Source organism: Schistocerca cancellata, chromosome 5 (assembly GCF_023864275.1).
Source record: "Schistocerca cancellata isolate TAMUIC-IGC-003103 chromosome 5, iqSchCanc2.1, whole genome shotgun sequence".
Lineage (NCBI taxonomy): Eukaryota > Metazoa > Arthropoda > Insecta > Orthoptera > Acrididae > Schistocerca > Schistocerca cancellata.
In genome coordinates this window covers 128,250,407-128,275,913 of record NC_064630.1, presented here as the reverse complement: position 1 = coordinate 128,275,913, position 25,507 = coordinate 128,250,407, and the positions used below count along the sequence as shown (strand labels likewise).

The 25,507-nt window shown below is 43.9% G+C and overlaps 1 protein-coding gene across 1 annotated transcript in view; it reads left to right on the top strand.

The window, feature by feature from the left end:
* LOC126188392 (odorant receptor 82a-like) overlaps positions 1-25,507 on the top strand; it is a 163,259-nt gene that overhangs the window by 7,597 nt on the left and 130,155 nt on the right. The window contains exons 2-4 of the mRNA XM_049929993.1: positions 3,820-4,053; positions 15,255-15,496; positions 18,194-18,296. Of these exons, the coding sequence (XP_049785950.1) occupies positions 3,820-4,053; positions 15,255-15,496; positions 18,194-18,296 (579 nt within the window). The remainder of the gene's footprint in view (positions 1-3,819; positions 4,054-15,254; positions 15,497-18,193; positions 18,297-25,507) is intronic.

Here is a 25,507-nt window from a genome sequence, read left to right as displayed (position 1 = left end):
TTCTAAAATGCTGGACGATAAAGTTCATACAATTAAGCCTCTGCCTGAAGAGTATGAACACTTCGTTGAGGTTGTTAAATTCTGCTCGCGAGCATGTATCCCGAGAGACTGCAAGACAAACTACCTGCAGGGCGTAACTTCAGAAACAGCTACATTACTCGAGGAGTATTTTACCCAATACAATGAGAACCCATTCAGTGAGGAAACCTCCCAAATAGCTAGATCTGTCCTCTCCTCAATCTCAGAGGCAAAGAGAACACAGTCGGAGAAACTGATGGAAGACTGTGATATGAGTAGAAGTAGTCACGAGGCCTGGAGGCTTCTGAAACGCTTGCATAATGACCCTTCACTGGCGAATATGCATGCGAATGTCCATGCTGATCAAATTGCACACTAGCTCATATAAAATGGGAAACCACCTTATTCAACCAGGCCTGGTAAGAAGACGTGTGAGAGGCGACCTGACCAAGAAACCAATACTCTGCTTCAACCATTTACCTAGACTGAGGTGGATTTCGCTCTGAGTAAGTGCAAAAATTGGAAAGCGGCAGGCCTTGATGATATAAGATTTGAGCAGATAAAGAACTTTGGGCTGATAACAAAAGCATGGCTGAGAGACCTAATGAACAACTGTGTCCAATCCTGCAAGATTCCTAAACTCTGGAGGAAAGCCAAAGTTATAACTATAGCAAGCCAGGCAAGGACCAAAATGATCCTAAAAGCTACCGCCCTATATCTCTCCTATGTCATCTGTATAAACTTCTTGGAAGAATCATCTTACACCGACTAACGGAGAAGCTAGAAACAACATGCATTCCATAGCAGGCTGGATCCAGGCAGGTAAAAGATGCACATCTCAAGTGTTGAAATTAACACAGCACATAGAAGATGGTTTTGAAATGGAAGGGATCACAGGAGCTGTGTTTATAGATCTAACAGCAGCTTATGACACAGTTAATCATAGAAGACATCTTATGAAGCTGTACTATGCCACTAGAGACTACCAGATAACCTGTTTCATAAGGAATCTCCTTTAAAATAGAAGATATTATTGTTGAAATCCAGGGCAAGAGAAGCAGATGGAGATCACAGAAAAACATATTACCCCAGGGAAGTGTGCTTGCTCCAGCTTTGTTTAATATCTACAGAAATGATCAACCACTACCTGAAGGAACACAGAGATTCATCTATGCAAATGATTGTTCTATCACCGTTCAACCCCGCTACTTTGAAACTTTGAAGAGAATCTTTCCAAAGTATTGGGAGAACTGTCAGCTTACTACAGGGGAAACGAGTTGAGACCAAATCCCGGAAAAACACATCTTAAAAACCGGCAGGCAGATAGAGCCCTCAAAATCACCTGGGAAGAAACATCACTAGAACACTGTACGTATCCCAGATACATAGGGGTCACCCTTGGCCGTGTATTAACATATAAGAGGCACTGCATAAATACCAAGCAAAAAGTGGCAGCCAAGAACAATATCATCAGAAAGCTAATAGGCACAACGTGGGGAGCACAGGCCAACACTCTGAGAACCTCTTCCCTTGCATTGTGTTACTCTGCCGGAGAATACGCAAGCCCAGTGTGGTTCAGTTCCTGCCATGCCAAAACAGTAGATGTCGCTCTTAATGATACTTGTCGTATCATCACTAGGTGCCTGAAGCCTATTCCTCTGGATAAACTGTGCAGCCTCGTGGGAATTGCATCCCGCAGAGAGATAGCAGCAAAAAGTGAGAAGAAAAAATCAGAAACTTCTGAAGCCCACCCCCTATATGGCTATCAACCAGCAAAGCAACGACTAAAATCCAGAAATAGCTTCCTCAGATCTATCGACACTCTAGTTGGGGCACCACAGCAATGCCGCATGACGAAGGCTTACCAGTATTATGGGATGGATTACACCAAGAGAAAGACAACCACCCGACTACATAGAGAATTGGAGTACATGGAGATCCCTCAACAGACTACGCTCGGGTGTCACGAAATGTAAGAGCATTTGACTAAATGGGGTTTCCTAGAGGAGCCGCCACCCTGTGAGTGTCGAGCAACGCAGACGACCTTCCACTTGCTCCAGTGTGCCCAATGTCCAGCAACATGCACAACAGAACACCTGCTACTTGCAACGCCAAATGCAATAGAGGTCGCTAACTTCTGGGAGAAAAAGTGTAAATATACTCTACTGGCCATTAAAATTGCTACACCACGAAGATGACGTGCTACAGACGCGAAATTTAACCGACAGGTAGAAGATGCTGTGATATGGAAATGATTAGCTTTTCAGAGCATTCACACAAGGTTGGCGCTGGTGGCAACCTGCTGACATGAGGAAAGTTTCCAACCGATTTCTCATACACAAACAGGAGTTGACCGTCGTTGCCTGGTGACACGTTGTTGTGATGCCTCATATAAGGAAGATAAATGCGTACCATCACGTTTCCGACTTTGATAAAGGTCGGATTGTAGCCTATCGCGATTGGGGCTTATCGTATCGCGACATTGCTGTTAGCAGAATATGGAATCGGTGGGTTCAGGAGGGTAATACGGAAGGCCGTGTTGGATCCCAACGGCCTCGTATCACTAGCAGTCGAGATGAAAGGCATCTTTCCCGCATGGCTGTAACGGATCGCGCAGCCACGTCTGGATCCCTGAGTCAACAGATGGGGACGTTTGCAAGACAACAACCATCTGCACGAACAGTTCGACGAAGTTTGCAGTGGCATGGACTATCAGCTCGGAGACCATGGCTGCGGTTACCCTTGACGCTGCATCATAGACAGGAGCGCCTGCTATGGTTTACTCAACGACGAACCTGTGTGCACGAATGGCAAAACGTCATATTTTCGGATGAATCCAGGTTCTGTTTACAGCATCATGATTGTCGCATCCGTGTTCGGCGACATCGCGGTGAACGCACATTGGAAGCGTGTATTCGTCCGGCGTGATCGTATGGGGTGCCATTGGTTACACTTCTCGGTCACCTCTTGTTCGCATTGACGGCACTTTGAACAGTGGACGTTGCATTTCAGATGTGTCGTGAACCGTGGCTCTACCCCTCATTCGATCCCAACGAAACCCTACGTTTCAGCAGGATAATGCACGACCGCATGTTGTAGGTCCTGTACAGGTCTTTCTGGATACAGTAAATGTTCGACTGCTGCCCTGGCCTGCATATTCTCCAGATCTCTCACCAACTGAAAACATCTGGTCAATGGTGGCCGAGCAACTGGCTCGACACAACACGTCAGTCACTACTGTTGATGAACTGTGGTATCGAGTTGAAGCTGCTTGGGCAGCCATACCTGTATACGCCATCCAAGCTCTGTTTGAGTCAATGCCCAGGTGTATCAAGGCCGTTATTACGGGCAGAGGTGGTTGTTCTGGGTACTGATGTCTTAGGATCTATGCACCCAAATGGGGTGAAAATGTAATCACATGTCAGTTCTAGTATAATATATTTGTCCAATGAATACCTGTTTATCATCTGCATGTCTTCTTGGTGTAGCAATTTTAATGGCCAGTAGTGTATACACACATGACATGTGAATATTGTACATTATTTTATACATCGTCAATGCTTCTGACAAGAATAAACAAATAACTGCAGCGGTTCCATATGACCACAATTCCACTGCCATTACATTGGTCATTGGTGGAGGCTTAAGTGATATCCTGATACCATTTCTACCCCGTATGCAGCACTCAAAAGTGACCAGTGTGCACATTTATATGTTAGCTGATTTTAATGCGATGAGCCTAGTATCTTCAGCATACAGACGACAGTTTGAGAGCGGTGACGGCAGCGTGTGCCTCGGCAGGTGTACGGGCAGGAGTACGCGGCTGAGAAGGCGGCCGTGTTCGGCGCGTGCGCGCAGAAGGGCCGGCTGGTGGCGCGGCTGCAGGTGTCGCTGGGCGTGTCCGTCTACCTCAGCTGGGTGCTGCTGCCCGCCGTGCGCGCGCAGGCCTGCCACTCCGCAGAGTGCCGCGTCCACAGCGGCTTCCCCGCGCTGGTCTGGTACCCCTTCTCCTTCACAGAGCCGCCCCTCTACCAGGTGACGCTGCAAACTGCCACTTCTACTCACTTATTTCTATTGCACCATTCGTAATTAATCTGAGGTGAAGGGCTAACGCCTTTAACTTTGGTTGGAAATGTCTGAATACACGCACTGTCACTGCCAATCCAGTCGCCTAGTGACAATGATTTTGTGCATGTGTATATAAGTCACTGAAATAAGTTGTCTATTGCCCAATTCGTTGTGGTCTTCAGTCCTGAGACTGGTTTGATGCAGCTCTCCCTGCTACGCTATCCTGTGTAAGCTTCTTCATCTCTCAGTACGTACTGCAGCCTACATCCTTCTGAATCTGCTTAGTGTATTCATCTCTTGGTCTCCCTCTACGATTTTTACCCTCCACGCTACCCTCCAATACTAAACTGGTGATCCCTTGATGCCTCAGAACATGTCCTACCAACCGATCCCTTCTTCTAGTCAAGTTGTGCCACAAATTCCTCTTCTCCCCAATTCTATTCAATACCTCCTCATTAATTATGTAATCTACCCATCTAATCTTCAGCATTATTCTGTAGCACCATATTTCTAAAGCTTCTATTCTCTTTTTGTCTAAACTATTTATCGTCCATGTTTCACTTCCATACATGGCTACAGTCCATACAAATACTTTCAGAAACGACTTCCTGACAAATCAATACTGAATGTTAACAAATTTCTCTTCTTCAGAAACGCTTTCCTTGCCATTGCCAGTCTACATTTTATATTCTCTCTACTTCGACCATCATCAGTTATTTTGCTCCCCAAATAGCAAAACTCCTTTACTACTTTAAGTGTCTCATTTCCTAATCTAATTCCCTCAGCATCACCCGACTTAATTCGACTACATTCCATTATCCTCGTTTTGCTTCTGTTGATGTTCGTCTTGTATCCTCCTTTCAAGACACTCTCCATTCCGTTCAACTGCTCTTCCAAGTCCTTTGATGTCACTGACAGAATTCAATGTCATCGGCGAACCTCAAAGTTTTTATTTCTTCTCCAAGGATTTTAATACCTACTCCGAATTTTTCTTTTGTTTCCTTTACTGCTTGCTCAATATACAGATTGAACAACATCGGGGAGAGGCTACAACCCTGTGTCACTCCCTTCCCAACCACTGCTTCCCTTTCAGGTCCCTCGACTCTTATAACTGACATCTGGTTATCTGTACAAATTGTAAATAGGCTTTCGCTCCCTGTATTTTACCCCTACCACCTTCAGAATTTGAAAGAGAGTATTCCAGTCAACATTGTCAAAAGCTATCTCTGAAAAGTGTAGCAGTTGTCAGGTTGATAAAGAAAACACATCCTGTAGGTGGAAACTTATAGTTCTGCCCTGCCCTGTCTTCGTTATATCTGCTAGCTTCATCTATCATGTGTTATTTTGCTCATGAAGTAACAGAATTCCTTCACTTAATGTACTTTACAGTCGCCCGTTTTAACGATAAGTTTCTCATTAACCCTATTTCTGCTACTACTCACGATTTTCTCGTTCCTTTGGTTTACTCTCAGTCCAAATGTTGTACTTAGTAGATGATTCATTTCTTCAGTATGCCGCGTAATACATCAAACGCTGACTCAGTGACGCAATGTCAGCAGGGATTCTTATCCTTTCGCCTGCAGTTTAATCGTACCCCTGAACCTATTCTTCGATTTATAATCTGAGCTATGGAAAAGACAGTCTTCATTCTTATCATACACCCTCTTCAATCCTACCACTTCGGTCTTTTTCTTGTCTTTATTTGTTCCGTCTTGTTAAATATACCCTAGTGTTCAGGGTATAAGTCCAGATATATTTATTGACAATTGAGGACAGTATAATGAACAACAATACATCAGTATTTACTTCGTTTGCAGAATAATAATTACAGCTATTAGAAGTAGTATATTTTTAGGTTGGTTAAAACCTCCAAGTACATAGCAAGAGCAAGCTGCCCCTGGACAGCAGGTCAGGTGTTAAAGTGAGGCCACGTGGATAAGTGTGGACATGTGGATGCAAATCAATTATTCTATACTGTCAGGTGTAGTTTTGCAGTTACAGCTGTGCAGAATATATCAGGTAGTAAATTATGTGATGCGTTTGCGGGGAAAATGTTAGAGGCGGGTACGTATTAAAGTATCACTGATCACAATGTCTGCACTTATACGACCAATATCATGCGTACAAATACTACAAATTCTCAGAATAAATGGAGTGAGCTTTAGCGGTATAAATACACACACACACACCAAAAAAGTTTTGCATCACCCCAGTTCCCAGAACTCCTGAATATAGACGTTGGCTGTGGATAGTGTAACACAGACACAGTCCCTTTGACTGTTCACAGATGTCACTACACCCGCCCAAAGATGTAAACAACCATGCATGAGCAGCGCCTATTAGACGGAGGGCGTCAAACAGCTGATCAGGTCCAGTCATTCCACCAGCAAGGAGGTATACGGCTCGTGTTGTCTGTTATTCAACCATGCCTAGACTGTCAACACCGCGTTTCGATTGCGTCCACATTGTTACTTTTTCTCAGGAAGGACTCTCAACAAGGGACGTGTCCAGGTGTCTCGGAGTGAATCAAAGCGATGTTGTTCGCACATGGAGGAGATACAGACAGACAGGAACTGTCGATGACATGCCCCGCTCAGGGCGCCCAAGGGCTACTACTGCAGTGGACGACCGCTACCTACGGATCATGGCTCGGAGGAACCCTGACAGCAACGCCACCATGTTGAATAATGCTTTTCGTGCAGCCACAGGACGTCGTGTTACGACTCAAACTGTGCGCAATAGGCTGCATATGAGCAGCTTCACTCCCGACATTCATGGCGAGGTCCATCTTTGCAACCACGACACCATGCAGTGCGGTGCAGATAGGCCCAACAACATGCCGAATGGACCGCTCAGGATTGGCGTTCTCTTCACCAATGAGTGTCGCATATGCCTTCAACCAAGCAGTCGCCGGATACGTATTTGGAGGCAACCCGGTCAGGCTGAGCGCCTTAGACACACTGTCCAGCGAGTGCAGCAAGGTGGGAATTCCCTTATGTTTTGGGGTGGCAGTATGTGGAGCCGACGTACGCCGCTGGTGGTCATGGCAGGCGCCGTAACGGCTGTACGATACACGAATGCCATCCTCTGAGCGATTGTGCAACCATATCGGCAGCATACTGGCGAGGCTTTCGTCTTCATGGACGACAATTAGCGCCACCATCGTGCACATCTTGTGAATGACTTCCGGAGGATAACTACATCGCTCGACTAGAGTGGCCAGCATGTTATCCAGGAATGAACCCTATTGGACATCCTGGTATAGATTATAAAGGGCTGTTTATGGACGACGTGAGCTACCAACAACTCTGAGGGATCTATCCCGAATCGTCGTTGAGGAGTGGGACAATCTGGACCAACAGTGTCTTGATGAAATTGTGATAGTACTCCACGACGATTAAAAGCATGTATCAACGCAAGAGGACATGGTTCAAATGGCTCTGAGCACTATGGGACTGAACATCTATGGTCATCAGTCCCCTAGAAATTAGAACTACTTAAACCTAACTAACCTAAGGACATCACACAACACCCAGTCATCATAAGGCAGAGAAAATCCCTGACCTCGCCGGGAATCGAACCCGGGAACCCGGGCGTGGGAAGCGAGAACGCTACCGCACGACCACGAGCTGCGGACGCAAGAGGACATGCTACTGGATATTAGAGGTACCGGTGTGTGCAGCAATCTGGACCACCACCTCTGAAGGTCTCTCTGTACTGTGGTACAACATGCAATGTGTGGTTTTCAAGAGCAATAAAAAATTGCAGAAATGATGTTTATGTCGATCTCTATTCCAGTTTTCTGTATATGTTCTGGAACTCTCGAAACTGCGGTGATGCAAAACTTTTTTTAATGTGTGTATATCAGCAGTGTCTCCTAAGTGTCGCAAGCTGCTTCTTCTCTCTTGTTCTGGCTAATACATGCATTTTTACTTTTGTAATGTGTAGCTGGAGACAGCCCCAGCAACCATTTTTCATTACCTCTTCCATGCGACGCCCAGTGTTGACAAAAATCTTCGGTTTGTTTCTCGTTATAAGAAAATAAAATAAAATAAAAAGATTTTTAGAGAGGAATTTCACGTATCCATTCGTTAGAACTGTCCAAAATTAGTCTACTGCGATATTTGTTTTATCGACATGTTGTAACAGGGACAGTAAAACACGAAGAATAACCAGTAGTCCAGTACCAAGAGAACCACCATGGCCTGCGTTGACGCTACCGCCATACAGAAACGCTGCTCTGTTGCTCCTGAAATACATATTATTCCGAGAATTTTGAACGTCTAGCATCATTTTACAATGTCGACTGCTTTTTCTAGCTCCAACATCCCTAGGGTTTTCTGAAGTTTTGCTTTCATTACACTGTTCAACAATAAAGTTTTTACGAAAAATTAAAAGTACCCAGGTCTTACAGATTTTGGCACGCTGAATTCGAAAGTGACAATAACTTTTGCTTTTTAGCTCCTGCCCTCGTACTCTGCGAAGGTTTTTACATCCTTATTTCTGTTTTTTTTATTATTAGTTTTTTAATTTACTTATTAGCTTTTTTAGCTCTCGTTTTCATGTTACATCAGATATGCCGCTGAAATCACAAGTGAATTAAGCACACCCTTAGAGATATTGACTGATGAAGACCGGCTCCGTGTGATATTACGTCAGTGTTCTGTGTCTAGCTAACAGTCTGACACTGCTTTCCCTCCGGAGTTCTCCATCGGCTACTGTGATTTTCTGATTTACTGTGTTATGCTGTTACGCCCCATAGAGGTGTTGATAACAGCAAAAATTTATGTTACTTATGTACAGGTGCCATCCCTGGACACAAAGGAGGAACATTGTCACAACCAGTGAAAAAGGCTTATATCCTAGATTTCGAATGCCGTGTAGGAAACCAATCAAAAGCATGAGCTCTTCGTGTTTTTTATACATATTTATCAAGTATCGATGAAAGGAAAAAAGTTCCCAAGAATTTTGCAGTGCCGACCACATGGCGCGAAACTACAAACGACCTAACAGATTGCTACTTCCGCTTGATGTCTCCAGTCATAAAGGACTTAACAAGAAAAAGAACAGCATCATACAGTACCATCATATACGAAGAGTGATGCCATCAGCGCCTCTTGGAGTCAGTTTTCCCGTTCCGGACCCTACATTAGCCACACCAAAACTTTTCAGTGAAGATGTAGCTCAGCCATATACATTACATCCTTTCAAATGCAACTATCCCAGCTTTACACCATTGTTATCTAGTGAAATGCACAAAATTACGTGAATTGAAAACAGTGATCTTGTTACAGACTTCGACCTTCCGAAACGTAAGGCGGAACTATTAGCTTCTCGATTGAGGAAGTGGAATCTTCTAGAAGAATCAACTCGAGTATGTACTTTTCACCAACATCAATGTCCCCCTCCGGTAGCTGAGTGGTCAGCGCGACAAAATGTCAATCCTACGGGCCCGGGTTCGATTCCCGGCTGGGTCGGAGATTTTCTCCCCTCAGGGACTGGGTGTTGTGTTGCCCTAATCAACATCATTTCATCTCCATCGACGTGCAGGTCGCCGAAGTGGCGTCTACTCGAAAGACCTGCATCCGGCGAACGGTCTACCCAGCGGGAGGTCCTAGCCACACGGCATTTACCAACATTAAAGGCCATTCGAAAGATTTTAAACATAACAAATGAAGAAAATTTGACGCAAGACCTTGAAGCCGCCGGCCGCTGTGGCCGAGCGGTCCTAGGCGTTTCTGTCTGGAACCACGCGACTGCTACGGTCGCAGGTTGGAATACTTCCTCGGGCATGGCTGTGTGTGATGTTCTTAGGTTATTTAGGTTTAAGTAGTTCAAGTTCTAGGGGACTAATGACCTCAGATGTTAAGTCCCATAGTGCTCAGAGCCATTTGAACCATTTTGAACCTTGAAGCCTTTTCATAGTGGTTCCAAAACTAGTTTGACAGCCATGCTATTACATAATGGCATATGCAGCCCTACCAGAAGAAGGTTGCATCATGATAACAGCTACACTGTCGGAAAGAAACATCGCAGCACAAAGGAGTTGTGAAACAAAACGAAAATTCTATGCGTGTTTCTACACATGGAAGATGACGTCTATTCAAGTTACGCGCCAGTCGCATAATAGAGGTGCTAGTAGCACCACTGTGAGGATGCAAATCAGGTTTGCTTTAAATATACGCTGTAACGGTCGTGAGCGTTAGTTTCATTCGAGATTGGACACGATGAGTTGATGTTAGTCAAGAATGCCTTCAAGACGATAAAGACGCATTGTCAACACCTCACTGAATCTAAACAGAATGAACATCCAGAGTCTCATAGCCGCATTACGTAACCACTCATGTAATGCAGCTACGAGACTCTCGATGTTTATTCTGTGATACTACAGAAAAACTTGGCAGGAATGTACCCACTGTACATGATTGCTGGCAACTGTCGTCCCGAAAATGTACAACACAATGCATTTTCGTAGTGATTAAAATTCTTCTGGGTATTATGTCGCGTCATTGCTGAAAACTAACAACAACAATAAACTAAACCCGACGTTTCGGCCGAATTGCAACGACCTTCCTCAGGGCTCGACTGGTTTTGCATGGGGATCGAAATTATTAAGCAGCCTGACAACATCAACAGAGAAGATGGCTACAGACTCAAGGCGTCCTGGCCGCCGCCATCCCAGTCCAACGGGCCGCGGTCGGTCGCGGGGCAGTAGCTACACGGAACACGGACGTGTCTGGGCAAACAGCTGTAGAGCAACTGTCAGTCCACTTCCGCGCACATTAGGAGGAAAACTTGCCGACCAGAAGCCGAACGCTTACTGGCGGACAGCTACCAATCGTTGACGACATGGACATCCACGAATAGCCTCTTTCCTTCCATCTTCCCTTACGTCATGATTACCCAAACATATTAGAGGGCCAATTAAAAGTTGTACAACAGTCATGTCAGACATCGATTGTCTGTAATAAATAGAAGCCCCTATCCCCATGCAAAACCAGTCGTGCCCTGAGGAAGGTCGTTGCAATTCGGCCGAAACGTCGGTTTTAGTTTATTATTGTTGTTAGTTTTTAGCAATGACGCGGTATAACACCCAGAAGTATTTTAATCACTATGACACCGGCCGCGGAAGCCTAAGTTCTTATAACAATGCGTTTTCGTTTTCATGCTTGCATTCAATATTCCGGTGACTACACCCATTAGTGGTCCAGCATTTACGATTCGCATTGGCTTGTCTCGCGTTTACGTTAATCTGTTATCATGCATTGTTAATCACTTACATGTGTTACCTACACAAATGTAATCCCGAAATTTCATTACTGTACATTATTGATTTTTTCGTGGTGTAATTTCTTCTGTCAGTGTATTTTACATAACAATGACTATGGTAAGCATCAATACCTCATATGTGCTGATTTAAAAGTCATCGGTATGCTTCAGGGCCTACAAGATGGGTACATTAAGTACTGTTACTATATTGATGACTGGGACAGTCGCACTAGGGATTAACATTACAAACAGAAGGACTGGCCACGGTGAAAAGTTTTCTTGTCTGGCAAGAAAGATGTCTCCTATCACCCTCTTGCAAATTCTAGTCAAGTCCTGTTAGCACCGCAACATGCGAAGTTGATGAAGTTACTTGAAAAACCAGTGAATAAAAAACGAACGAGCATTTGAATACTTGAGTGGAAAATTCCCTTCATTGAGTACTGAGCAGATGCAGCAGGAAGTATTTACTGACCGATAAATACGCAAGATAAAAAAAAATGGTTCAAATGGCTCTGAGCACTATGTGACTTAACTTTTGAGGTCATCAGTCCCCTAGAACTTAGAACTACTTAAACCTAACGACATCACACACATCCATGTCCGAGGCAGGATTCGAACCTGCGACCGTAGCGGTCGCGCGGTTCCAGACTGTAGCACCTACAACCGCTCGGCCACTCGGCCGGCTACGCAAGATCCTTGCAGATCAGTAATTCGAGTGAATTCTTAGCTCCGATGAGCTAAAAGCGTGGCAGTGCTATAAAAAAAAAAGAAAAAAAACCTCATTGTTCATGGTCGGTAAGTGCGCTGAAAGTGCATTGAACTTAGGAAAGACCTTATACGTGCCTATGAGAAACTGAAATGCAACGAGTCACTCAAAATTCACTTCACGTATTCACATATCGACGTTTTCCGTGAATATTGTGGGGCGTTTAATAATGAACATGGATAGAGCATTCGCCAACAGATCTCTGTAATGAAAGTCCATATCGAAGAAGATTCAGTGCTTCACTGCTTACAGATTTCTGCTCGACTTTGCAGAAAGACTCGCATCTTCCCCCTAATAGTGTATGTTACATTTAGCTAAACGGACCGTAGCTTTTCATGTACATAGTCTAAAGCAATTTGATCTATTATTCCATATTGTTTGTGAATAGGTTATACTTTACTATTTTGCATTGTGGATATATTTCTGTGATATAGCATACAAAATATGTAAAAAAAAAAAACTGGTGCGTGTCTTTAATTGAATAGCTCCGTTTAAGTATTATTGTCATTATTAATATCTTTGAATGGAACATGAAAAATATATGTGTCAGTATTTCGGTAAAAACATAAACCTCAACGCCTTGTATCTAAAATCCTACATCTACCTCTACATGGTTACTCTGCAATTCACACTTAAGTGCCTGGCAGAGGGTTCATCGAACCATTTTATTACTTCATCTCTACCATTACACTCTGGAATGGCGCGTGGGAAAAAGGAACACCTAAATCTTTCCGTTCGAGCTCTGATTTCTCTTATTTTATTATGATGATCATTTCTCCCTACGTAGGTGGCTGTCAACAAAATATTTTCGCATTCGGAAGAGAAAGTTGGTGATTGAAATTTCGTAAATAGATCTCGCTGCCAAGAAAACCGCCTTTGTTTCAGTGACTGCCACCCCAACTCACGTATCACATCAGTGACACTCTCACCCCTATTGTGCGATAACACGAATCGAGCTGCCCTTCTTTGCACTTTTGCGATGTCCTCCGTTAATCCTACCTGGTAAGGATCTCACACCGCATAGCAATATTTCAGCAGAGGACCGACAAGTGTGATGTAGGCTGTCTCTTTAGTATAGATCCATTCGAGAAAAACGTACGGCATATTTGTGATTATTGCATAGAATTAAACACAAATTCACTGTCATATTTCTGGTAAATAAGTGAGTGTTGGACAGTTCAAAATGGTTCAAATGGCTCTGAGCACTATGGGACTCAACTGCTGAGGTCATTAGTTCCCTAGAACTTAGAACTAGTTAAACCTAACTAACCTAAGGACATCACACACATCCATGCCCGAGGCAGGATTCGACCCTGCGACCGTAGCTGTCTCGCAGTGTTGGACAGTGACACGCTTGATAGATTATTGCCCATTATAACATGTGAAGAACATAAAAGCGTCAGTGACTTCCTAGTGTGACGCTACAACGCAGTCCTTGCTATGAAATTTTTCGCTTGCTTAACACATGAAACTGTTTGTATACGATGTATTGTCTAGTGTAAATATGTATTGTAAATACTATGTTTAAATTGTGTAATATTTAACACTGGCAAGTCAGGGCATATTTAGTTAACGTTGAAGTCAGAGAGATTGTTTTGTCGCGCTCTGGGCGCGGGAGCGCGCCAGCGGGTAGTAGTAGCAGTGACGCCGTGCTCGGAGTAAGACGTACAGTCGAGTGCTGCTAGTCCTAGCTGTGTTACATCTAACGGCTAGTGTGTGGATCTAAGTACGACGGGAAAGTAATGGTCGGCATATCTGGAAGCATGGCCGGGCGAGTTATTATGGATTAGCAACAGTAAAAGCCCGATGCCTCATTGTGTCGCTGCCGTGGACTTCCGTCGATCCACCGACAACGAGGGAAGTAAGATCTACGTAATTTTCGTAGGATAAAATTGTAGAAGGCTTGCCAGTGACTGTGCTTTTCTCTGAAGTTGAACAATTATTAACAAGCACTTTATAATCGCAGTGCTGCAGTTACATTCCGCCCGACAATAACACCAAGTAGGTTCCTTCCAATCCTTACCTTATTGAACCGAGTGTGTCACGCCATTATCAAGAAAAAATATGTTAATTATTAAATTATTTGCATAGACGGTGAAGAGAAAATTTCAGACTGGTTATCGTAGTTAACTGTTGCACTTAATAAGCTTACGCCAACCGTAGTAACTTAATAATAGACTGAAGTAATAAATTTGATGATTAAGATTTATTTCAATGCATATTCAGCTGAAGTTAATTCAAGGATATTTCATGAAACTGTAAAGCTTATTCCACCTGACTATCCCCCAATTAATGAATTATTATCAGTCAAAACATAGTCAATCAATTACTGGCAATATATTTCATTATCAGTAGATTAAACTGTGCAAAGTACCTAATTTTAAAGACAGAATGACAGTCCATTATTCTAAATCTAGATAGATAATTATCTGTGTTGTCAGCATTGCACTTCGCTGACAAATTATGAACAAAATAAATGTAGTTAGATTGTTATGACATTGTTTTATATGACTACTGAGCCTGACACAGCACTTACGTAAAAGTTCCCGTTCCACCTGCTGCGCTACAAAGAGGTAAACTTTATTTTTGACACAATTATTCACGTACTTAACAGTACTGTCGCTCATCAGTTGAGCTGGCGACCGATTTTTTAATTGCTTTTACAACTTAATCAATTCTTTCGGCAAAATTTCCACTGGCAAAATTTATTTCCAAATTACTTCCATTATTTCCTTTACCGGTCGTTATTGAATGAAATTACTCATTCAATAACGCTCAAGTTATAACGTCTCCTGTTTCTCGCGGAATAATCATTATTTAATTCGGATTCGGATGCTTTATCCCGACGCGGGTAAAAATTCATAATTCACGGTCATTGTCAACTCGTAATTTCGCAAAGCCCGGGAAGCAGGGAGGTGTTATACTAGCATGACCTTATCTAGATTTTTAATTGCCGTTTTCAACTTCAGTACATTCAAATCCACATAAACCAACTGTCTTGGCCTTTTCTTTTTTTAAATGTTAAAGTCTAGTGATATGAAACGCAGTTTAAAGACTAGCTTTCTTTGCCATTCGACGTAGCGGTCTTTTCTGCCATGACTGACCATAAACCAACGAAATGTATTATATGCAGATGATCTACGCTGTCATCTCCATGGGCCTCTTCTACGGCTGCATCATTTTCACGTCCCAAGACGGCTTCTTCTGGTCGCTTATCATCTATGTAGGGGCACATTTGCGCTTCCTCAACTTCATGGTGACCAACATGTCAAGCAGCGACAGCGACACGAAGTCTCCTAGAGGGTCTCCACAACTGGAGGAGAAGATGAGGCGACGCCTCAAGGAGTGCGTCTGCTACCACAACGACATAGACAGGTGGGACTCGCCGTACAGAGAAGGTAGGGTAGCATCGGAGAAGCAGTCTTTTCAGAAATTCTTCTCAATCTTATACTGGAACATTCCTCATACTAAATAATACTATGATGCTTCAGTGAATAGATTAATAAATTTTCATGTCACAGGAATGTACATCCACTGATGTTTTAAATAATTTTTTTCCATTATTTGTATTTTGGCCGATTAAATTTTTCCAATTTTTAATCAGCGTAATTTTAATGTGGAAAAACATCTTTTTGTTGAAAAATTTTAACTGCATCGTAAATAGTTATAAATTTGAAATTGTCCAACAGCTCACCTAGTTTATGAAACAATATATCAACTTACTGAAAACTGCTGCACGCTGGAAACTCGTAGATTCACCTTACTGCCTCAAGTCTTCAAGTCTTCATAAAATCGTAGTAAATACCTTCAACCACTTTCGTTTTGCTCTCATTGAACCCATGCATTATTTTAAGTTACGCTGCAGATTTATACACTAGATACAGGAACTCATTTCTACTCAAAACAAAAAGCTGGCTATCTAAATTTTTTAACATTATCGTGTGATGCTGTTTCCTGGTCTCGGAAGAAAACTTAATACACTACTGTCCATTAAAACTGCTACACCACGAAGATGACGTGCTACAGACGCGAAATTTAACCGACAGGAAGAAGATGCTGTCATATGCAAATGATTAGCTTTTCAGAGCATTCACAAAAGGTTGTCGCCGGTGACGACACCTACAACGTGCTGACACGAGGAAAGTTTCCAACCGATCTCTCATACACAAACAGCAGTTGACCGTCGTTGCCTGGTGGAACGTTGTTGTGATGCCTCGTGTAAGGAGGAGAAATGCGTACCATCACGTTTCCGACTTTGATAAAGGTCGGATTGTAGCCTATCGCGATTGCGTTTTATCGTATCGCGACATTGCTGCTCGCGTTGGTCGAGATCCAACGACTGTTAGCAGAATATGGAATCGGTGGGTTCAGGAAGGTAATATGGAACGCCGTGCTGGATCTCAACGGCCTCGTATCACTAGCAGTCGATATGATAGGCATCTTATCCGCATGGCTGTAGCGGATCGTGCAGCCACGTCTCGATCCCTGAGTCAACAGATGGGGACGTTTGCAAGACTACAACAGACTACAACCATCTGCAGGAACAGTTCGACGACGTTTGCAGCAGCATGCACTATCAGCTCGTAGACTATGGCTGAGGTTACCCTTGACGCTGCGTCACAGACAGGAGCGCCTGTGGTGGTGTACTCAACGACGAACCTGGGCGCACGAATGGCAAAACGTCATATTTTTCGGATGAATCCAGGTTCTGTTTACAGCATTAGGATGGTCGCATCCGTGTTTGGCGGCATCGCTGTGAACGCACATCGGAAGCGTGTATTCGTCATCGCCATACTGGCGTATCACCCGGCGTGGTGGTATGGGATGCCATTTGTTTCACGTCTCGGTCACCTCTTGTTCGCATTGACGGCACTTTGAACAGTGGACGTTACATTTCAGATGTGTTACAACCCGTGGCTCTACCCTTCATTCGATCCCTGCGAAATCCTACATTTTAGCAGGGTAATTCACGACCTTATGTTGCAAGTCCTGTACGGGCCTTTCTGGATTCAGAAAATGTTCGACTGCTGCCCCGGCCAGGACATTCTCCAGATCTCTCACCAATTGAAAACGTTTGGTCAATGGTGGTCGAGCAACTATCTCGTCACAATACGCCAGTCACTACTCTTGATGAACTGTGGTATCGTGTTGAAGTTGCATGGGCAGCTGTACTTGTACACGCCATCCAAGCTCTGACTCAATGCCCAGTCGTATCAAGGCCGTTATTACGGACAGAGGTGGTTTTCGGGGTACTGATTTCTCAGGATCTATGCACCCAAATTGCGTGAAAATGTAATGACGTGTCAGTTATAGTATAGTATATTTGTTCAATGAATACCCGTTTATCATCTGCATTTCTTCTCGGTGTAGCAATTTTAATGGCCAGTGGTGTATTTCCTAAAGCAATTTTGATGGCAACCTCTTTGTACCTAATCTACTGTACTTCTTCGAACTAAATACTTTTCTCTCGTTCCTCTGTTTGTCATTTCAAGAAGACTATTTTTCACAGCTTCCTTTATGTTCTTTTCATCCCGTTTGTACCCAGATTTCATGAAAAAAGTAAAAATTTATGTTTTGTGCTATATGTTTTCCCCTCTACAATCCGAAATTGTTTCTTTCTATAAAATCGCGGTCGTTCCGCTATCGTAGCTTTGCACTCCCACTGTTATTACTTAGGATAGACTGTTACAGCCAGCTGTATAGAGAATAAAATCAGTTGTAACTAAAGGTAGGCCTACAATAAAAATGTGGTATTATTTACTTGCAGACAAAGCACAACACTCAAAATTTCAGTTCGTGCACCGAAAAACTGAAGAGGAACAGATAACTATTTTTCAACTCCCAAGCGACCTGCTGTTTTGACACGGAATGGTGTGAGTGCGTCTTGTTCTTCCGTAGCTGACACTGCAATGGCGCGATAGTTGTTGCCACTACCGCTGTGGTTTAGGAACAACTCTCGCCAGACACTACCCGCTGGTCGACTCTGCCCTACCTTTTCCCGCTGCATACTACAGCGCAGTTCTGCACTCGCAGTATCACCTGTGGCGATGATCCACTGTGCGTATGTTTCAGGTGTGTTCAGCGACTGAGCTCCCTGCTGGGCCCCGTGATGCTGGGACAGTTCCTCACAGACATCGTCACCATCAGTGCCAGTGCCTTTGTAGCTACAATGCTGGTAAGCATCCCACTGTCCGGTAAGTTTGTTGTCTTATACGCAATACGCTGCAGAATGTGTTGTAAGTTAGTGGCCTACAACGAGAAAGCAGGAGTTGTATTTATCACCAGGAATAGTCTATTAATATCGGCTTCCGCAGCTACGACTCGGTTAGCGTTCGACAACTTTGACTATGAAAACGGGAGAACTCTTGCAGGTCACCTACATAGACCCTAAGCGGAAGCTAGCTAGGGGGGGGGGGGGGGAACAGTGAAAACAATTTGGCAAAGAGGATTTAGTATTTACTCTTTCTGTTACTCTCCGTTTCGGTGCCATAATGGCCATGCAGGCACGGGTCCATGTATTGATTTAACGTAAGGCCAAAACCAGTTAGGATTTCGCGTCAGATCGGTAGATAATTTTGCTTTCGAACAAGTCGAAGACTTCACATATGGCTATTCATACGCTAATTTTTGCTTCTCTCATTTCTGTTTGACTACCAGTCTTTGGCTACGTTTCAGTATGAAGTGGAGCACCCTTTGCTTTTGGAGCACTATTCTAACACGGCTGTCAAACCACGGTGGGTCTTTCCCATCCCTCACTTTTCCGACATATCTAAGGCCTGTCGCACAATGATCTTGATTTTTGTCCACCTAGATTCATTATTTTGTGTGTCAGACATCGATGTTCGGGGAAACCTGCTTTTAGTCACTCTCGTTAAGCAGCTATATCTCCCTACCACTCTTTTCAGTCCAATTTACAGCCGTATTCAGTGATGCTGTAATGGCCGTATAATCACTCATTCGCATTTCTTTGCTAATTGAGTCCAAAACTTGGTGCCTGTGTTCACAAGGGCATCTAATATGTTACTCTCATTAATTGTTTCTTCGGCTAACTACTCAAGGTAAGTCTTGGATAAAACACTTAAAATTTCATGCGATTTCCTGTCCACACTACCCACCAAATCACTTGAGTCTCACACTCTACAGTGGATAAGTTAAAATCTCCAGGTAAAATAATGTAACCAAGATATTTTCGCGCGACCTTCACGAAGCTTTATTTAAAGTGTTCCGCCACTACGGCTCCTGAGGTAGGCGATCTGTAAATGCATTCAGTTACCATATTTGAACAACCTTCAACAGTTATATTAACTCAAATTATGTCGCATTTGGAATATGTACCAATCTTATTTGACATTATTTAGCGATATAAACACGCACACTACACTAATTCAGGTATACATACCGACATCACAAGCAGGAGATGAACAGATGGAGAGAGCATACGAGGACATTGAACGGGTAATTTGTTATGTAAGTGGGATGATAATCTCATAATTGGAACGCTAGGGTAGCCGAAGAAATGAAATGCGGTGGTCTCAGTAGTAGGTATGAATACAAGAAAACTTAGAGTTGTGCAGTAAATTTCTTCTGGTAATAGCGAATACACTTCGAAAAATCACAAATGGAGAAGGTGTCCTTGGAAAATTGTGGTGACAGGGAAGGTACGAACAGGATTATGTCTTGGTGGAAAAAAATTCGCAAATATGTGGTAATGTCTTTTAGGACTAAACTGCTAAGGTCCCTAAGCCTACACACTACTTAATCTAACGTAAACTAACCTACTCTATGGACAACACACACACATCCGTTCCCGAGGGAGGACTCGAACCTCCGACGTGGGGAACCGCACGGACCGTGACCAGACGCCCTAGACCGCGAGGCTACACCGCGCGGCCTATGTCTTGGTGAGACGATTCCGTAATCAGATATTTTAGCAATGATGAAGTGTAGGCTGAAGTCTTAGATGAACGTCAGGCGGAAGTGTGATACAGTAATACTGAAGAACTGTGATGTGCGTTTAAGGTTGTGGATACTGCTCTACTGAGTACCACTGTGGGTATTTCAGTTGATGTGCACGGACGATTCTGAAAATGAAAGCCACAGAAGTTGAACAGGCAAATATAGAATTGAGGAAGTTAACGCTGAAGAATCATTGATTAATGGAAATATACTTCAAATGATCGATAAATGAAGGAAGTACAAAAATATTCAGGAAAAGACAGGATTATAATTTCATTCATAAAGCAATGTAAGTCATGTAGGAATGGAATAAATAGAAAGCACAGGAAATCTAAGGCAAAATGGGTACGAGAAAAATAAGAAAAATCGAAAAAGGAATGGTCGTCGAGAGGACAGTTTCGGCATGTATAAACATCAGCAAAAGTTTTGCATCACCACTTTATTTTGAACTGTATTGAAACAAAATGTTCGTGCAGCGACAAAATCGTCTGTGTCCCAAGGCGAGTTTTGAACAGTACTCCCGAGTAGCGTCATTAGGTGGTAGAACGTGCCCTTGCTCGGATTCAGGCATCAGTCCGTCGCGGCATGCGATCGATTGCATCATCAAGCCAGCCATGATCCAGACTTTTCCACTCTTTAGTAGCGATTTTGCGTAAGTCACGTAGAATACGAGGGCTGTCCAGAAAGTAAGTTACGATTGATCGCGAAATGAAAATCACAGTGAAAATCAGAAATGTTTCATTTGTAACAGTTAGCTACACCTTTCAGCTACTTCTCTACGTAGTCGCCGTTCTGACTCAGACATTCGTTGTAGCGTTGTACCAACTTTCCAATACCCTCATCATAGAAGGCAGCCGCCAGTGCTTTCCGCCAATTCTCTACGCTGGCCTAAAGCTCGCTGTCTGTGCCAAAATGTTGTCTTCATAGCCAGCGGTTCGTTTGAGCAGAGATGAAACTCAGTGGGAGACAATTACTGGCTGTATTGTGGGTAACCAAACATTTCCAATTGAAACGATGCAGGAACATCTTCATTGCCCCTGCAGAATGAGGCTGAGAATTGTCTTGAAGAAGAAACCGCACGAATGTTATGTAATGTTGGTTGCATAGCTTCAGGGGAAAATTCTCACCAGGCCCTCGTACTTGGCGGGAGACACTATTTTCTATAACATCTTTACGCGCTCACTAAGAGCTCAGGAATGAAAAGAGCGACATAATTCTACCTAGAGTCATACTAGAGACACTGCCCAACACATCTTTGCAAAGCTTTGTCGAATTTTCATACTCGTTTCCATTTCTCGACCGATCGTAACTTACTTTCTGGACAGCCCTCGTACATGGTCGTTGTCGACGCCCAAACAAACCTCGTTCCCGTCCATCCCATTTATGTTAGACTGAGTTCGTGTGCTGAGGACAGGCAGTTGATTCCATTCTGATCGTCCTAGTATGCTGAAGGAAAGAATTTCCGAGAACAGAACGTTGATTAAGAGAGTTATCATTCATCCAGATGAAACTGTCACCGAAATGTTGGCAACACGACCCCACTATTCGTTGCATAATGTCGTCCCCATATCGTAAAGCAAAGAGACTTCGTTTCAACAACCACGAAAGGTGTACGGTAGTCCCACGTAATGCCACACTAGAAGATCCTCCACCACCACCTCCCTGTACATGTGGTACACAGTTTTGGGGGCGTTGGATACTACCGCGTTGTCTCCAAACACGTCTGCGATTATCAGGGTACTAACACATCCGAATTTCGTCCGTGAAAAGCGCCCAATACTGGGGCATGATTTCTTGCCCATCTGTAAGCAGTCTATAGTGTTGTGGTGCACGACGTGGTACTCACCACTGTTGTTGGGAAAGCGGATTCGCCTCATGCAATCGTCTCATAACTTTTCATGGGATATAAGACGTCTTTGTAGCCTCTTCGAACGCCGAATTCAGTTCTGGATCACTCAGCCCACGGTACCTTCGACTCAAAAGTTGCAGATATCGATCACGATGAGCACCTGTCGAACGTGGAGAGCCTGTGCATCTTAAGTCCTTAACACTGGCCATCAACTGGCACCGATTTCATGCCCACATGTGAAATCCTGTGCACACGTCTAGCAACTTCTTTGATTGACAAGACTTCTACTCGCATCGAGATGATGCACACTCGATCACTAGTCGTCATTATCCTTCGTGGCATGATGGATCTTTACTCTACTGTGCCACAGGCGTCTCTAATGCGTCCATGGTGGTGCTACACTTTAGCTGAAATGCTGCATTGCGTTCGAGTGAAGCGTTCTACTCATCGTTAGCACTCATGGTAAATGTTTCTATCTTTACAAGCCTTCTGATCGGTACAGGAACACTCACAATAACATTACACCAGCTCGATGTATCTAGGGGATGAAAAACTTTTGTTGACGTGAGTAGAGGAGTCGAAAGTACCTTCGGTGAAATTAAAACCTTTGTGTCAACATTAAGAGTGATGAAAAAACTCCACTGTTAAGCGTAGAGCAGAGGGCGGATAGTTGCGAAGAATATAATGAAGGCCTCTACGAGGAGGAGAAACTGTCGGCTGACGTAATAAAAGAAGAAACTGAAATCGATTTAAAAGAGATAGTGGAACCATTATTACAGTCAGAGTTTGACAGAGCGTTGGAAGACGTGCGATTGAATAAGGTGGAAAGTATAGATAATATCTTTCTAAATACCGAAAATTATTGGGAGAAAATGAAGCTAAACCACTATTGAAGTTGGTGTGTAGAATCTGTAGGATTGGCGGCATACCAAGAGACTCCCGGAAAAATACCATTCAAACAATTCCGAAGATGGCAAAGCCAGATAAGTGCGAGAACTAGAGAAGAATCAGACTGATCGCTCATGCACCCCAGCTGCTGATAAGAATAATATACGCAAGAGCTGTTAGACGATGATCAGTTGGACTATAGGAAAGGCTGAGGCTACAGAGAGGCAGTTGTGACATAACGGCAGTTATACAGAAAAATTAAGATCTGTTCATGGGTTTGTCCGCCTAGAAAAAGATTAGACACTTTAAAATGGTGCAAGATGTTCTACACTCTCAGAAAAATAGGTATAAGCTATAGGAAAACCCATGTAATATGTGTAAGAACGAATGTGCAACCGTAAGAATGGTAGACAAAGAGCGAACTGTTCGAATTAAAAAGTATGTACGACAGACAGCAGTCTTTCTCCCCTAATCTTCAGTCTGTATATCTAAGAAGCAATGATGGTTGTTTTTATGTCTTGGTCTTGCGGGGTGGCAAAGAAAGCACATAAATAAGTCAATGCACCGGTTACAAAAAACGAACACTTTTGTTAGTAACATGGAAAATAAACGGTCCACGATTCTGATGTGAGGCCTGAAAATTAAAAACACTTCTGGTAGAAATAAAGTTTCTCACGATAGTCCATATACACTTCTTGATCGACGTTGGGTCGATGTCCGGTTAGTGAGCTGAGCGCTGACATGGTCTGTGTCCTGGTCGGTGATGTTGCCGGTGTTGTTGAGCCTTGCTGAGTGGACGTCCAGTCAGGGGTTGTTACCGACTGATGGGCTGCAGGCAGCAGCCGGCATCATGCCCGGATCGAGAGTATGTTTAGCTGTCACCGCGCTATACCTTATGTAATCCGGCGGATGGATTTTCGTGCGTATCACGCGGCGCGCGATTGAATGCAGTACCACGACTTGCAGCACCGCGGACAGCTACTGACGGGCGATGATTGCGCCTCTCGCGGAATCCACTGCAGTCCCATCTGTTCGCAGAGGAAAGTTCAGTTTGCTGTTATCCTTCGAGAACACAATGAGAAATTTGCTGTTGTGGTCTGGTACGTACACGGCGCGGTATATACGACCAGAATCCGTGTGTCCCTGGCTTCGGTAGAGGACGCCTAGGAATGAGACAACCCGCCAGCCGCAGGTGTGTTCTACAGCGATATGTGGCCAGCCGAGTTGCCAAATACTACAGTTATCAAAGATTGACTCGGGAGTGGGATTAAAATTAAGGGTGAAAGAAAAACATTGATAAGTTTCGCTTATGGCATTGCTAGCCTCAGAGGAAGCGACAGTAAATTACAGGAAATACTGGATGAAATGAACAGCCCACTGATCACATAACACGTATTGTGAGTAAATCTAAGTTAGACGAAAGTAATGAGGAATAGCAGAAACGAGATTAGTGAGAAACCATAAAAATTGGGGACCACCATATAGACGAAGTGAAGGAATTCTGCTCCCATGGAAGCATCAGTAATTAGACTTCAATTTGAGGAGCAAGTTTCTGAAAAATACGTCTGAAGCATTCCAGTCTGCGGAAGTGAAGTATGGTCTGTTGGGGGACCGGAAATGAAGAGCATCGAAGGGTTAGAACGCGATGCCTTAGAAGGATAGTGAAAATGGTTAGATTGGAAAAAAACGAGGAGGTTGTCCGCAGAATCGGTGAGGAAAGAAAACACAGAATGATCGAACATATGTTAAGATGTCAGCGAACAGCTTCTTTCTCCGATTTGCCATACTATTTTCAATTAATGGGGCTGATATTCTCCTTATAGGGCCTTCGAAGAATTTCTCAAAAAACGCACATGTGCACCCTACATGTTCTTTCCTACCCTAGTAGTTGTTTTCTGACCTGACCTCTTGAGACGCGTCCTTCAGTTCTCTACTCGCTAGCGAAGGTGAAGAAATTCGCATCCACGATATTAACAGATTCCTGTGAGCCTCTGGTTTAAGCCTTTCACTCGGCTCCATTCCAGAGGAGCGTGATCGTTTTTGGGAACGACGTTACAAAACGTTAATTCCCTTTACACACTGCAAGTGAGGCCAATTATCTTCAAATAAGCAGTCAGCCGCCTGTAGGAACCGAGAATGGCCTCTGAGTACACGCAGTAAGTGCCACTCTCAAGGCATGAATCACTATTTGCAGCCAAGTGTGCACCCATTGTGCTAAACTGCCAGAGGAAGAACCAGTTACACATCTCGGACGAGTCCTCCTGGCAAGCAGAGCCGGAAGTTCTCGCTATTTCCCTAAGGCATCCCATCAGCCGCCTTACGTTGGAGCTCCCCATGACCGGAAAAACAATCCACTGCGTTTGTCTTGAGCATTCAGGAAAGTAGGTCGCTGCGCCGGCAGAAGAACAGACGAGGCGTCCCGTGGTGACTCAGATGTGCTGTCAGCAATGGACAATACCTTAAACCCGTCTCTATGGTGTAAGTGGACAGTCGTATGAGTAGCATCCCACCGTCACCTTCCACCAAGACGCATGCGATCCCGTCGCTTTTCGCTGTTCATCTTTCATGAAACCCTGCCAGTGTTAGCTAATCACCGTCATAATGAGAGAGCCGTAAGGCGCTGTGACACCAGAGATCCCATGCGAAGCTGTAGGTATCACAGATGGTAAGGAATTCGTCTCAGGTGTCCCATT